The sequence below is a fragment of the Babjeviella inositovora genome (assembly GCF_001661335.1).
Source record: "Babjeviella inositovora NRRL Y-12698 unplaced genomic scaffold BABINscaffold_9, whole genome shotgun sequence".
In the NCBI taxonomy this organism is placed as follows: domain Eukaryota; kingdom Fungi; phylum Ascomycota; class Pichiomycetes; order Serinales; genus Babjeviella; species Babjeviella inositovora.
The window spans coordinates 642,325-657,275 of NW_017566846.1; the positions used below are offsets into that span (position 1 = coordinate 642,325).

General features: G+C 50.8%; 8 protein-coding genes across 8 annotated transcripts; 3 read left to right on the top strand and 5 right to left on the bottom strand.

Moving 5' to 3' along the window:
* Nucleotides 1-260: 260 nt before the first annotated feature.
* On the bottom strand, nt 261-662 carry BABINDRAFT_24811 (uncharacterized protein; the record flags this gene model as incomplete). Its single annotated transcript, XM_019131341.1, has 1 exon — nt 261-662. A coding segment is annotated over one exon (402 nt), but the record flags the coding sequence as incomplete, so codon positions are not given.
* A 317-nt stretch (nt 663-979) lies between these two features.
* Nucleotides 980-2,425, bottom strand: BABINDRAFT_168050 (uncharacterized protein; the record flags this gene model as incomplete). Its single annotated transcript, XM_019130560.1, has 1 exon — nt 980-2,425. The coding sequence occupies one exon, from the start codon at nt 2,423-2,425 to the stop codon at nt 980-982; it is 1,446 nt and encodes a 481-aa protein (XP_018984201.1).
* A 646-nt stretch (nt 2,426-3,071) lies between these two features.
* BABINDRAFT_162544 (uncharacterized protein) lies at nt 3,072-3,792 on the top strand. Its single transcript, XM_019129403.1, has 2 exons — nt 3,072-3,254; nt 3,304-3,792. Exons 1-2 carry the CDS (start codon nt 3,134-3,136, stop codon nt 3,606-3,608), a joined length of 426 nt encoding a protein of 141 aa, XP_018984202.1. The 5' UTR covers nt 3,072-3,133; the 3' UTR covers nt 3,609-3,792.
* MRP7 (mitochondrial 54S ribosomal protein bL27m) lies at nt 3,743-5,283 on the bottom strand. Its single transcript, XM_019129404.1, has one exon. The coding sequence runs from the start codon at nt 5,044-5,046 to the stop codon at nt 3,949-3,951; it is 1,098 nt and encodes a 365-aa protein (XP_018984203.1). The 5' UTR covers nt 5,047-5,283; the 3' UTR covers nt 3,743-3,948.
* Nucleotides 5,284-5,383: 100 nt separating this feature from the next.
* Nucleotides 5,384-5,753, top strand: BABINDRAFT_162546 (uncharacterized protein). Its single transcript, XM_019129405.1, has one exon. It carries the CDS (start codon nt 5,548-5,550, stop codon nt 5,716-5,718), a length of 171 nt encoding a protein of 56 aa, XP_018984204.1. The 5' UTR covers nt 5,384-5,547; the 3' UTR covers nt 5,719-5,753.
* A 157-nt stretch (nt 5,754-5,910) lies between these two features.
* BABINDRAFT_162547 (uncharacterized protein) lies at nt 5,911-7,125 on the top strand. Its single transcript, XM_019129406.1, has 2 exons — nt 5,911-6,223; nt 6,378-7,125. The coding sequence occupies exons 1-2, from the start codon at nt 5,925-5,927 to the stop codon at nt 6,832-6,834; spliced, it is 756 nt and encodes a 251-aa protein (XP_018984205.1). The 5' UTR covers nt 5,911-5,924; the 3' UTR covers nt 6,835-7,125.
* A 344-nt stretch (nt 7,126-7,469) lies between these two features.
* On the bottom strand, nt 7,470-9,150 carry GBP2 (single-stranded telomeric DNA-binding/mRNA-binding protein; the record flags this gene model as incomplete). Its single annotated transcript, XM_019132172.1, has 2 exons — nt 7,470-9,079; nt 9,127-9,150. The coding sequence occupies 2 exons, from the start codon at nt 9,148-9,150 to the stop codon at nt 7,667-7,669; spliced, it is 1,437 nt and encodes a 478-aa protein (XP_018984206.1). The 3' UTR covers nt 7,470-7,666.
* A 782-nt stretch (nt 9,151-9,932) lies between these two features.
* On the bottom strand, nt 9,933-14,464 carry BABINDRAFT_64759 (uncharacterized protein). The gene has a single exon (XM_019132437.1). It carries the CDS (start codon nt 14,315-14,317, stop codon nt 10,259-10,261), a length of 4,059 nt encoding a protein of 1,352 aa, XP_018984207.1. The 5' UTR covers nt 14,318-14,464; the 3' UTR covers nt 9,933-10,258.
* Nucleotides 14,465-14,951: the final 487 nt, after the last annotated feature.

Below are 14,951 nucleotides of genomic sequence, written 5' to 3' on the forward strand. Positions count from 1 at the left end.
GCGCTACTTGCATATCATCTACCGGCATAAGCGTCGCGCGCCCCCGTCGCGCTTATGCTGTCCTGTGCTGGAGCTCCAGGTTGAACCTCGAATTTTTCAACCTGAAAATCATAGAAAAAAAGTTCGCAACGGTAGTCTGTCCCTCACTCCACTTATCTCACACTCACAATGTCTGCTATCGCTCGCCAATCTGCCCGTGCTGCCTTCAGAGCCGCCTCCAGAAGATCTGTTCCGGTATTTGCCAGATTCAACTCCACCGTTGTCGATCCAAAGATCACCCAGATCGTCGACAGCATCTCCCAGTTGACCTTGTTGGAAACCTCTGCCTTGGTTGCCGAGTTAAAAACCAAGTTGAACATCCCAGATATTGCCTTCCCCTCTGGCGGCGCTGCCCAAGCTGCCCCAGCCGCCGTCGAGGCTGAGGAGATCAAGGAAGAGGTTGAGGAGAAGACTATCTTCTCCATCAAGTTAGAGTCTTTCGACGCCAAGTCCAAGCCAAAGATCATCAAGGAAGTCAAGGGTATGTTGGGTCTCTCCTTGGTTGAGTCCAAGAAGTTTGTCGAGTCCGCACCAAAGGTCTTGAAGGACAACGTCGGTAAGGAAGACGCCGAAAAAATCAAGGCCACCTTGGAGGCCCTCGGTGCCAAGGTTGTCCTCGAATAAGCCAATAGCCCCCCCCCACATTATTTTTCTCCCCGCACCAATTAAAATCCCAGAACTTGTATATATACTGTTACGATTTTTAGCCACATTCTAATATACTTACGCATGTTGTTACAGCAAGCCCCGGAGTAGGTACGGCAGAGGTGCCAGATATTTACGGGTTTTGTCAATCCTGCTGTCTAGAAGGTTTTCGCAAAGGAGTCTGTTCAGAGCTAGCTACGGCAAAAAAATTAAGCATTGATATTTAACAAATTGCCCTACAAAAGCAAGTACTCGTCAGTGATTATGCCTCATACTTGGGCAGTCCTCAGAGAAATCAGAACCTTGGGTGAGTGGATTGTTGCTCCGGGTCTCTCTCGTGGTGCTCGTCATATCGTTGTAGGTAGGATTTTCCTTGGTATCCTCTCTCATACTGGTATCCCTCGCCGTATTGAGACCCATAGTATCCGTCATACAGCGCCTGCCCCGGGGACGGGTTGGCCAACAGCTGCCGCCTTGCACGACTCTGCAGTGCTTGTGGGAAGACCATTGATTGCGGTCGCTGGTTGAGTCGTGGATGGGCCCTGACCTGCCTAGGCGGCGATTTTGGGGTCATGTAGCTCACGGGGCGCTGCATCACCAGACGGTGTCTTCTGGGTGGCTCCAGCATTGCGTGTAGGTTTTCATATATAGTGGTCAGGGAAAGTCTGGCACGGGGTAATGAATCGTGATGGGTGAACTTTCGGGAGTCCTGTTGCACGGGGGTGAACATCTGGCTTTGGGGTTGATGTACGGGTCTCTCCCGTGGAAAGTTAATGGATGTGGTCACAGAAGAGGGTCTGCTGATGTAGCTTTCCGTAGAAAATCCAGGAAACCCTCCGGGGCTGGAATTGGACAAGTGGAGTTTCTCAAAGTAGCCAATAAACTCATTTTCGGTTTCACCCCCATACTTTGTGCTGTCCAACACGTTCAAGGCTTCTTCGTCCGAGAACTCGCTATCATCATCCGATTGAACGACCAGCAAGTGGTTCAGCTTGGTTGGGGTGTAGTCCATCTCCAACTGTCTGTGGTTGGACACACTCAGGGGTCTTGGGAGAACGGACTCGGTGAGTGAGGTGTCGAGCTTTTTATAGACCGCAACATCTGGCGAAGCATGGTGAATGTCAAACTTTGTAGGTTTAGACGGCGTCATGTTGGGAGAGATCCGGGTCGAAACAGGGGAGGCGTCAGGGTAGGTACCAGGCTGCCCCCAGCCTGGACCTGTAGCCAGTCTTCGTGGACTGATATGCAGTTCAGGGGCCCCCTCGGTTCTTTCTCTCAATGACACCTGCGATACCAAGTCAGCCAAAGCGTTCACAACGGTTTGCATGCGGTCAAAAAATGCGGGATTCGCAGCATCGATCAACGTTTTATCAGCCCCTGTAGTCGCTACCAGCACCTGGAACAAGTCAAATGTGGCCCGGAGCATTTCCTGGCACGCCTGTCGCTGTAACAACGATAGTGACAAGTTTTCCTGAAGAATGTTATGCAATTCAGCCTCGAAGGAGAGCAAATCGTGCGATCGCAGAAGGCTGGAGACCGCCCTGGAGACGGCCTTGGACTTATAATTGTGGGGGTCAAAGGTCGGCAAATTGTTGGTGCCAAGGGACTGTAAGTTGTGAGAGGTAAAGTTCGGGACCGAAAACCTGCCGTTTGGCGCCTCTCCAGTACTGGACGAGAATGACAAGTCTGATTTGTCAAAGTCATGCGACGTATGATAGCCTAAGACGCTGCGGCGATTCATGAGGCTGTCAATGGTAAAATGCAATTATACAAAAAGGATTTCTCTTAATGAACTGTAGTAGGGGGGAGTGATGCACAATGGCGTGTTATCAAGCCAGATATCTGGCGCAAAACGGATCAAAATAAGATCGAAAAGATTCGCGCATGACAATAACCGAGAGCGATGGAGCGTTTACCCCCAATGGCACAAACTACGGTAGATTTAATAATCCTATTAGGAGTATAGGAAAGTAAAGGGTGGAAATTTAGAATAAAAATACAATGTGGGATATTTCAAGGTCTAGAGATGGAGTAGCATACAAATTTTCTATCAGCAAAGGACATACAACGAGCTATGCCAGAGTTTAATTCTTTGGTATTCAAACTAGTGAAAATCACCCGATATATTTGGTTACTAGTAATAACATAAAGACCATTATTTGTCTTATCAACCTGTCTTTGCATTTTAAATCTGCCAAACCAGTCTAGTGCGACTAGAGCTCAAGGTAACCGATGGTGGCTCAATGCTCGGCCAGCCTGTTTTAGTAGTGCCCCTACTGCCTTGATCATGCAGTCTGTCTGGCACATGCGCTAAAAACTTTAATCTCCTGGTGACAAATTTGAAGGATCCTCATTTTTGTTTTAGCAGCACCAAATTTCGTCTATTTCTCGTACACTGCCACCACTAAAACTAGCAAGCAGATAACCAAGACTATTACCGAGATATATAATGCCCAAACACCCGCTCTCCAGCTACATCCCGGAATACTCCGCCAAGAACAACTTCATCTTGTTTCTAGTGTTGATGGCCACCGTCTCAGTGCTCTTGTTCCACACGAGGCGACTCTGGTGTACGTGTACCGTTATTCCGACTTTCTGATCCAATACTAACGATCACAGTGCCCCGGGTGAGAAGCTTGGTCTCCAGAGAAGACCCCTACATCTCCTTGGGCGCTCAGCTGTCGTTCACAAACGACATAGAGAACGGGCTTTCATCAGCGTCATTTGACGTGGGCTTGCACAACCTTGATGACCCGAGACAGGGATTGGATGAGGAATCCAAACTGCAGATCTTGGGTATCATGAAGCAGAAGGGCGTGCCATTTGACAAAGCCCGTCTTCTCCACATCCAGAAGAAAATGAGGGACAATGGCATAGGCGAAGACGGTATGCCGTTGGATGCTCGCGCCGTGAGATTTGTCTAACCGATTCAAAGATACTCCAGGGTATACCGACCGCAGAGCCTGGTGCAGACCCAAGTATGACAAGTATCACGAGGGGAATGAGCATCTCCGAGAACCCTGACGGGTAACAACTTGAAATTATGTAACAGTGCTATATCCAGGGGTGGGCTGGACCAACCCCACGTAAATATTATACCCTATAACGCATGATTGTAAGCTATATCGATGTACTTTGAGCACAGTATCTGCGGACCTCCCGAGTGCTTCCTGTTTGATACTTGACAAGGGTCCAACTCGAATCTCTTTGGCGTTTACAATTTTCTGTTTATCAATAGTTTACTATATACACGGGGCCCAGGCCTTAAAGAGTTGGAACAAAGCCCAATTTGGCGGCATCAATGACCTCAACCTTTCTGGTGTCTTTGTTGAACACCTTGACGGAGCCGGCAATACCCTCGGATAAGTAGTCTCTCTTCAAGAGGGCCCTCTCTTCAGCCGAAAAGACGACAGCGGCGTCGATATCCTTGCTCAAGGCCTTCTTGGTCTTGACGCACGCGCGCAACTGTTCAACAAGCTGCGCCTTCGCAGCTTCCATGTCTGTGGCGCTCATGTGTGGAATCAAGTCAAACGTGAGTGAGTGGAACGAAACGGCGGCATCGACCTTCGAGGCCATCTCCTGGTACTGCTGTGACAAGCGTTCGGTCTCCTCTGGCGCAATTCCGGCTCTGCGGGCCTCGTGTCTGATGTCAAAGTGGTAATCGAAGGATGTGATGGATTGGGCATCAGCAATAGCTCTCCCATTGCGCAACTGGTTTTCGATGGCGAGCAATCTGGCGCCAGCGAGGGTTTGCTCCTCAGCTGGCAATTCGACAAAGGCTACGATCTGCAGAGCGAGCACGCTTTGTCTCGCAGCGTCTTGTGCACGCTTAGCAGCCTCGGCGGCTAACTGTTCAGGTAACTGGAGTGCCTCCTGCTTGAGCATTCTGGCTTCCTCGGCCTGCGCGTCAACCGCGCGCTCAATTGGCGCATACCCAAACCGCCTGACGCGGGGCGCAAAGTGCGGGGTCGGCAAAAGCAAGTGCTCCTCCAACGCCACGCCGATCAATCTGCGCTTTGGGTGGAACGGATCGAGGTAGATGCGCACGTAACCCGGCTCCACCGCATAAATGGTGTGGTCGCGCCCGATCTTGCAGTTCTCGCCGGGGAAGAACCTGGTCCCTCTCTGTCTGACGATAATGTCGCCAATCTTGACCAACGTTCCGTCCTGCTTCTTGACCCCCAAACGACGACCGGCGGAATCCCTCATCGAGGTTCTCGAACCGGCCGCTTTCTTGGTTGCAGTACGCACTGGGATCACCGTCGCAGGAAGCGCGGCGCGGAGCGTAGAGATGAGCGTGGTGGAGAGGAGGGCACTTCTCATGGCCACACGGGCCGAGGACACCTTAGCAAATAAAGACATATTGGGTGGGCTGGGGTATTCGAGTTATCTTTGAGTGGAGCTGCACGCTTTTAATATTGAAAAATTATCAACGAGCGCGATCGGGGCTGCAAACCAGTTGGTGTGAAGCACGACCAGGAAAGGGTGCACGATGAAGGGAGAAAGTGGATCGAGTAAGAGGAAAACAGTCGAGTTATCGGTTGCTGGTGTTAAAATCGGTTTAAATTGTGCTTTGAGTTGCGTTTGGAAAGAGCTAGATGTGGGAATTCGGGATGGTTTTTCTAGCCAGGCTCTATGTACCGCCTGGGGAGATCGTGCCACCCGATGGATAATTATAGATTTATCGTACCATTATTGACCCTTTTGTCGGCATATTTGGTATTTACAGTTGTTGTTGTTGTTTTTCTATTTAATTCTACCGAAAGCCTCTTTTTGCCTAAAATCACCCAGGCTGTGTCTCGACCAGTAACAAACCTGCCTACCAATGCATAGGGCATGCGCGTTCAATCATTATTAAAATTAATGGATGAGCCGATACTACCACTCGCAAGACTAAATATAAGTCTCTGCTGTAAATTAAAAGGCTTTCACTGCGAATTACCTCCAGACTGCGGATACTTGCAAAAAGAACGGAAGGGCGGGGTGAGTCAAACCTACACCATCCAGTCAATTACTGAAGCTGAGAGTTCATAAAAAGGGTTTGCACAAGTAATTACAACGGTAAAATTCAGCAAGGCGAGTTATTCGGAACAAATAATATTTATCGTCCGACCGTAACCGACTACGAAAGGTCAATCATAAATCCTCGTGGGTTCCGTATTGAGGCTACATGCAGGACTGTTTTCTACATTTACAAACAAGCCTCTCAGCGTCCCACTACCTCTTTTCATCCCCACGCTATGAGCGACCAACAAGAGAGTATCTGGAACAACGTGATTTCCTCATTACAGGACATCTGCAACGCGGGAGAATCCTACGCGCTGGCCTTGCAAGACCAGCCGGATGAGTCGACCGTGGAGGAGTTACAGGAACAGAAGGCCCAGGTGCTGAGCCACAAGGACGATTTGGAGAAGGGAAAACGGCTTTTGACGGCCACGTTGGATAATATTGACAAATTGATCGTCAGCCAGTCGGCGGCCGAGACGGTGGCGCAGCCCAAGCCTAAGAAGACGGACGCAAAGTCCAAGAGGGGAAGAAGGTATGTAGGCTTTTTCATGCTTGTATTTGTTTGACAGCGGCAAATAGAGGTTGATGGAGCATTGAGCTTGAAAGGTGAATGAAAAAATGTGTTGGTTTCAACTGATTTCCTGCGACGCCAAATTTGATCATTCGATGGCCATACTAACCCCCAGCTTTTACACATCAGTTTATAACCCGTCGGACCCGGTAACCATCGGTTCTGAGGTCGCCTACCGCCTCCGACAGCGCAACCACAACCCGTACGGGGGAGCCTCTGCCAGCGGAATGTCCGAGTGGATCCAGTGCGAGGTCTTGAAAGTGTTGGCGGACGGTACCAAGTTCGAGATTCGCGATCCGGAGCCGGATGAGAACAACAATCCGGGTCAGATCTTCAAGGCGAGCTATAAGGAGATCTTACTCGTACCAACGCCAGACGAGGCTCGCGAGTTGATCAACTATCCATACGGCACGAAGGTGTTAGCGCGGTACCCGGAGACGACTACATTTTATTTGGCAGAGGTGATAGGCACAAAGCGCGACGGCAGGTGTCGGTTGCGGTTTGACGGAGAGGAGGAGGAAGGGAAGGAGACGGAGGTGGAGAGGCGATTGGTGTTGCCATATCCGGAATAGCGAGGCAGGTTTAAGTAAGACCTATGCTTGAGCTTCATAATCGCAGTATACTCAAATCCTTGTATGCGGTATGTTTTCGTTGGACAATTGAGTGTCGTGAACTTGAATTTGTTGCAGCTATCGTATGGATGTTCTCGAATATCTGTGGGTGTATCTTAGAACGTAATATAATTGCTCGGTTTCGAGCAATCACTTTAATCGGCGTTAATCGAACACCGATACTTGCATTGACTCATATTCTAAGGCTACAATAGAAATGGCATTAGGAATAGGGCTGGAGGTATTGCAGAGATCAACTGTAAGGAAAAATATGTAACATGCCCCAGTTGGAAATGGATTTGTCCTTTAAAGCTCATTGATCATTAGTATCATTTACAGAGATTTAAGGGTCTCAGGCCAGCAGTTTTGCTACTGTAGAGTTTAACTAGACCTACCTACTCTCATTTCGGTCCAAAATAATTCGATATTTGAGAAGGCTCTAAGGGTTTGGTTGTGCCATAACACTTCCAGTTTATCGATGTGACATAGAATTGGACGATGAGATTGGTATTGCTATGGATTCCCGATCAAGCATACCTGAGTAAATTTTCCCCCAAGGAATCATCTTTTTAGCTTCCTACACAATATTGAGTAAACCGGATGATTGGGGCAAAGTCCCTTCCAAATAAACATGAATAGAAAGCACTAAATAGGCCATCCACACCCTTTACCGGATACCTTGCACACGCAAAGGCCCCATCTCCTATACTGCGTATACACAGTCTCTTATCTGAACAAGTCCATCTCACTACATTTTGGCCTAGTGTCAACACACGTCAATTGTAAAAACATTTTAAAGCGCCTCTTCCATGGCCTCGTCCCCGACTTCTGGGGCGGGAACCTCGACTGGGGCAGCTGGTGGAGCCTCGAATGAAGCAGCTGGTGGAGCCTCGAACTGAGCTTCAGATTGGGGGTCAACCGAAGAAACCTGAGGAACTTCCTGAGCATACTGTGGCATCAAATCCTGCTCGGCTGGCTGGGCGGCTGGAAGAATGGCGTACGAAATCTGGAGGTTTCTGCCACCATACTCATAGTTGTGCAACTTCGCAACGGCCTCGTCAGCACTCTCTTCCAACTCAAACTCGACCACAGCGTTGCCGGACGGCTTTCCAACGTCGTTGTACTGGATGTCCGCTCTGGAAACACGCCCGACAGTGTCAAACAAGTCAAACAAGTCGTCCTTGATGGTGGCCCACGGCAAGTTCTTGACAAAGATCACGTTGGACTTAGGGCCATCACCGGTAACCCCGTGCGTGAGCTCGGAGTTACGGTTCGCGGGCGCACGGACGCGCGGCGCGGCTGCAGGCGCAGGTGCGTCGTTACGTGCGCGGCCTTCGCGCACATCCACGCGTCTGCCGTCGAGCTCAAAGCCCTGGAAACGGTCAATTGCGGTGCGCGCCTCCTCCGCGGTCTCAAACACCACGGTCCCGAAACCACGGGAGCGCCCGTTGTGGTCCAGCTTGACGTCAGCGCGGAGCACGTTGCCCGCCTCACGCATCAAGTCCTTCAATGTCTGCCACGTGGTGGAGAACGGCAAGTTGCCGATGAACACCTCAAAGCCCGCGGTAGCGTGTTCACGTGGCGGTCTGTCGCCTCTCTCACGTCTAGCCTCGGGCTCGTACCTGTCGCGCTCCGCGCGCTGGAACGGCTCTCTGCGCTTGCTCTCTGGCGGCGGGTGGTCTTGTCTGACAAAGATTTCGCGGCCCAAGAACGTAGTGTGGTCGAACTTCTCGATCGCACGCGCCACATCCTCTTTCAGCGCGAACTCCACGGTCCCCATACCGCGCGCACGCCCGTCGCGCATCACCACGTCCGCACGGAGAATCTCTCCGACGCCCTTGAAGTGGTCCTTGATCTCGTACCACTCGCAGTTGAACGGAAGGTTGCCGATGAAGATCGAGTTGTCGTGGTTTCTATCCACGCGAGTCTTGTACTCATCGCTTGGGTAGCTTCTTCTGTCGCTGAACCCACCACGTCCACGGTCACGCCCGCCACGGTCGCGTCCGCCGCGGTCACGCCCACCTCTGCCGCGGCCACCTCTATCGCGCCTATCACCTCTATCGCGTCTGTCACCTCTATCACCTCTATCACCTCTATCACCTCTATCACCTCTATCACCTCTGTTACTTCTTCTTTCCTCACCGCCGTAGGCTCTTCTTGGGGGTGAGCCCGAGCGATCTCTGCGGTCTGGAGAGCGTGAGCGGTCCTGGGTTGTTAGTATTGCAATAGAAACAAATGGTAGGTCACACATACTCTTCTGTAGTCGTCAACTTCCATATCGTCAACCATTTTGTCTGTGTTTAGTGGCGAAGAATAGCAATGTAGTTAAAGCCGTTTGTTTTATCAATTTTGCGCCGGGTTTTTCATGTTACGAAGCCCTGTCGCTACGCGACGTGACTACAGAGGTATGGAGCACTTCTGCCACCAGGGTTCTAAATGCTTTTATCTATTATTCACTACCGGTTTAATATTGCAAGCTAAACATAACTGACAAGAAAAGACTATAAGAAAGTTGGTGGTATCACTCTGTGATAATGGCAACAATGCCGCGAAGCCTGCACGTGCGCGCGGCTGATGCAGAGCATTGTGTGGTGCTTGTCGAGGGACGGATTTCTCGTAGCCTGCCCAAATAGTGGAATTATTGTTAAACATGCCCGTTTGTAGTGGTTCAGAGATCATAAAATCACATACCTCGTAGTGTTTTGCTTTAATAATTACGGATTTCTGCCGGACCCAACAATCTATGAAGAGTGATTCCGCCAGCTAAGGTGCATGTGAGGAAAGATGCACACGAACTGAATTGTCTCAGTACAAAACACTAAAATAAGCGGCAAAATTTACGGTCTTGTTGTAAAACACTATTGCATGCTAGTGTCATTTTTGCGACTGTTTTAGGCACGCTGATTAATAAAAGAGGTGGTTCAGGAGGCAGAAATACCCGGCCTTTACATAAAACGATTCGTGGGCTGAGAGAAATACAACCGAGATTCCTCATGAACCTTAGTTAAGAGATCTGGCGAAATACAGAGAAAAATCTTTCGATATTTAATAGCATACCTGAAAGTATATGTCAATACCAACTCCAAAGATCTTTGGTGCTTTAATAATCACCCCGGGTTTCTAGGTATTATGTTTCATCAAATGCCTATTCTAACGGAAACAAAATTCATACTAGTTGTCCACATATTTCAAACACATAGTGGATAGAGGAACTACAAGAAGTAGGTCCCTGTAGTTCGTTATTTCTGTATGCCTGCCCATCCTGAATCATTGAAACCCAAGATCAAGTGTAGCCATAATTCCCAGAGTTAAAGGTTGAACGTGAGTTTGTCAGATCATTTCATTCAAGTTTCCAACCTCCCATTTAATCCAAGGAAATATCCACCTAATCATCAACAAACAGCTCCGTCCCGTTGAGATAGTCCGCAAGATACCGCATGGACATGTCGCGGAAGGTCTTGAGACTCCGCACTGGCAGGTTTTGTGTCAACGTCGGTATCAGATCCGCAGTCTTTGCCAGCGTGAGCCCCGGGAAACCGTCCCAGGAGTCGCTTGTCTCCACGGAGGCCTCCCCTACGACGTACCGCTCGATGCGCGCAACCTCCTGCCACGTCACCGGCTGGACCGTCGCGACGTCGCCGTAGGAAATGATCTCGATGCTCGAGTCCGAACGCAAAAATGCCTTCTCGGTCGTAACGTCAAACGAATCAAGCTTGATGTTTTCTGGCGTGTAGTATGCAGAATCCGTCTCGATAGTCTTGGAATCGTCCGCCGCAAGCTCGAGCGACGTGAGCAGGTTGGTGTGCACGTCAAAGACGGAGTAATTGAGGAACTGCGAGTCTCCGAGCTTCCCTTTAAGGGTATCGTCGGTTCCGAGAGCACTGTCTCCGAAGGAACCAAAGTCGAGGCTCCGAGGACCTTCCCCGAAATCTAGATCGCCAAAGGTGAGCTGGGGAGTCACTGAGGTATTGGAATGGGAGGGGCTACCAGTACCCACCCAGTCGAGTCTTCTGGGAGATTGAATCGATTGGGAAGAATGACGGATACTTTGGGGAGAGTCACAAGCTGTTTGGGGGGCCTCGTTCGTTTGAGTACTATCGGGAGATTTCCCCAATCTGACAAAGTTTTGGGAAATCTTTGCCGTTCCGGAAGGGGTTTGAGTGGTTACGCCGATTCTGTACGGACTCTGAAAGTTACTGGTTGTTTGCAGCGTGTAGTTGACCGTGACATCACTGTGATAGAGGGAATAGTCGTTCGTCCCTACCTCAGGGCTCGTTCTCTTCATTTCATCCATTCTGTTTTGGTTCTCATTCTGCTTTTCGTTCTCATCCCTGGCGATTCGGTCTTCGTGAAGGAATCTGCGGTGAATATCCAATAACGATGAGTTGTCACGCACGATGACGCGCCAATTCGGTACCTCGTCTTCTACCAATTTGTTGATGCTTTCGTGCATACTGACGCTCCTCAAGTTGTCTAAACTCTGAGCATTTTGCATCGTCAGCGAGTCGCGGGTCTTGGAGCGGGAAACATCGTCGGGAAGGAGCGGTACAAACGTGAGGGGTTTGCTGGGCGTTGCTGTAAGAATCGGTTGCGGTGCGTATCTAATAGTGTCGTTGTCGCTGTGCTCCATAGGTTGGACAACAAGTGGTGCCACAAGCAGAGGCGAGACCTTTGGGTCATGTGAGACCTTGTCCGGGTCTGGCGAGACCATTTTCAGTTCGGACAGGACGTCGTTAGGCCCAGACAAGCTCTTGCTCGGTACTACCGGCTTCAACACCTCTTCTGAGTGAAAAAGCTTGGTAATCTTCCGCTTAATAGTTTTGGCTGGTTCCGGCGTCTGCTTTGCTGGTTTCAGGCCGGCCCCTTTCGCCTTGGATCGAAAAAGGCGTTTAAAAAAGGACGGGCGTTTTTCAACCGGCTGTGACTTGATAGCCCCTGGTGCCGGCTGTGACTTAATAACCTTTGGAATCGTCTGGGGTTTCAAAATGGGCTTTGGCGACGCGTGTGGCAATACTGGGGTCGCCACCGGAGAAACTTGTGGAGTCTGAGGCTTAGTCTGAGACTTGGTCTGAGACTTGGCCGGAACTTCCACCTCTGGCTCATCTCTTAGGAACGTTTCTACTGCTCCCACAAGCGTCGCATCTGCCCTCATCAAACTCTCATGAAAGTCGGGGTTGCTATGCGACATGAACGACGGATAAACCTTGGCAAACATCTCCACCAAGTACGCGGCAAGGCTCCCGGACAGCACCACCATAAGAAACTCCTTCTCATCACGGTCCACGCTGAGGGTTCCCCTGGAAAAGCCCGTGATCTGTACGCTGTCGTCGTCGAGGAAGCATGCAGACACAGCAAGGTATAAATCGTATCGCTGGAGATAGCTACGGTCAATATGGGTGTTGAGAAACAAGGCAAACGGCGAGCGGGACGTCTCCTGCAGAAAGTGGTCAATCTCATGGGCAATGGAGTAAATGCTCAAGCCCTGGTCGAGATACTTGAACAAATGGAAGGACGTAGACTTATCCAAAATCTTGGCCTTGTTGATCAACTCGATGACCTGGAAACCACTGTTCAACTTGGGCGCGGCAAGACGAAACGTGCGAACTGCCTCGCCTGCGGACTCGCCGCTGGTCCCACCGAGGATTCCCGGACCAGAGACGTAGAACTGGATGCACGTCGCATCATCGTAGGTCAACGCGTGAATTCCCCCAATCGCCGCATAGCCCGCGACCGCCAACGGTGGAATGTTTTCCAACGGACACTCGTTCACGAGCGAGTGCATCAAAATGTCGGAGACCGATGGCCGGTGAAGCGACTCACGGGCCCCGGGCCCTGGGGCTACGGCTTCACCCACGTTGAGGAACAAGACGTGGTCGGAAAAGACGATGATCACGGAGGGAGCATTTGTGTGGAGATTTGTGGCATCAAAAATGCCCACCACGCGTCGCGTCAACCAGCCGTACTGCAACTCCACCGGCCAACCGTCCGCCAACTCGGTCAAGATCTTGCCGGTAGGGGTAAACACTCGCCGCTGGTACGGCTTGAGCGTGTCGCGCCCGAATGAGTCAATGGTCTGGAGCGCGGAACGATAGAACGTCTCCATCTGGAGAAACATCTCCGTCTCTATCTGGTCTGTGGTCACGGGGGTTGCTGCTTCACGCTCGCTCTTGTCCGTCTTCTCGTGATACAATCGCGTCAAGATCATCTTCAACTTGATCAAGTTTAAGGACGAAAAGACAATGCTCTCAATATGGCGCACAGTGTAGAGCAGGAGGTCCACGGTCGGGAGGTCGCGCGCAACCTGCTGGCCGTGGTCACCCAAGAATTCGGTCACCCGACGACTGAAGGTCTTGGTCGCGGCCTCATGGCGCATGTAGGCCTTGTAGAAGTAGGGGATGGTTTTGCCGCAGGCCTTAATGACCTCGAAGCTGCCGTAAGGCATAGCTGCCTCCAAGCTCTCGAGGAAGATGCAATTGACACGGGTGATTTCGTCGATGGTGGGCGGGAAAATCTTGTTAAAGGCGTTAATAGTGAGGGGGAACTCACCGTTGAGTACGCGGATGCGAAGGGGAACCACAAAGGTCTGGAGAAAGTGGACGAGCTTGTCGGTGAGGCTGGTCTGTGAGGCAAAGAGTTCGGCGAGGATGGCTTGAGCAAGAGGGCTGTCGGTGGCGGTGACAATTCCAGGCTGGGCCATACCGGAGGCAGCATCCTGGCCGCTTGGCACCCTATATATCTTCTCCGTTGGCTCCGGCGAATACTCCATCAACGGATCAAACAACAGGTCCAACTGATCTCCAAGAAGAAACACCAATCGATTATTGTCATCCACTGCCGCCTCGCTATCCACGTACACCACATCGAGGTTCACCGAGTTGGTGAACTTATCGCGTAAGTAGCCAAGCGCCAAGAGCGCCGCGCCAATATCTGCGGGTGCACGGTTCGCGACCAACTCCATCCGGTTCGCGAGTGCGCCCGCGTCGGTCTCGTCCCAGCCGCGTGCACCCAACGTCAGCCGCGCGCGCGGCGCAAGTATCGCGCACGTACGGAGATTTGCAATCGCGAGCGCGCGCCGGACGTTCGACTTTTTGTTTTTAGGGAGCAAGTTCTCACACGCAGGAAAGTACTTGGAACGCGCGTCGAGCGTGAGCGAGTTGTACTGGCTTTCACCATGGCGTGATACAAGCACTGTGCTCAACTTGCGCGTGTGCGGGTCTTCGTACACGAACGCGAGGCAGCGCCCGAAAAGCTTGGGATCGGTGCCCACAAAGTATGCCGCGGACGGCAAGACCGCACGCCACTCGTCCAAGGTGCGCCGCCCGAGAGCATCGCGCGCGGCGCCCATGTTTACCACAATGATTTTGTTGTCGTAGACGGTCACGGCTGATGCGGTAGAGAGCCCGTCACCGTAGTAGCCTGTGGAAAAGTTGCGGTGCAAGGACATGCGAAAAGGGCGTTTAGGAAAGGGGGGAGAAAGTAGCTGTAGCAAGAAAAAAGTGATGCGGATTGTATAGCAAAGTAGTGATGAGAGCGGAGGTAATGAATGCGGTCACAATGTAGTTGATGAAGGCTAAGAAACCACGCGTTTCGCTGGCTGCTGGAATAGTTATTGTTTACACTAGTGATGGAAAAATATAGTGCAGCCGTAAAAATGTAAACAAGCAGTCACGTGTGGCACGTGAGCAGGTAACCAGGTGAGGCTACGAAAAGCCAGGATTAGACGGCGGGGAATATAACACTTATCAGATTTGTAGGATATTTGCTTATACCGGTATATCGTTGGTATATCGGATATTTTTACTAAGTAGTAGTTATATTCAGTCAATACATATCGATTGTTTAATGGATGGTTAATAGATGCAGCTGACGTGATCAGCCAGATTGCGGTTAGTAGGTACTAAGCGTAGTCCTTAACCGAGAGGCGCGTTAGATTATGGAAGGGGTAGCTAAAAGACTAAATAACGCATATGACTGTATGAGCTTGGTAAATACAGAAGCATCAGGGGCGGTTAGACAACAACAGCTCTGAGACTTATAAAGCTAGTAGGATTCGGTGATTAAATCCACATATGATTGTA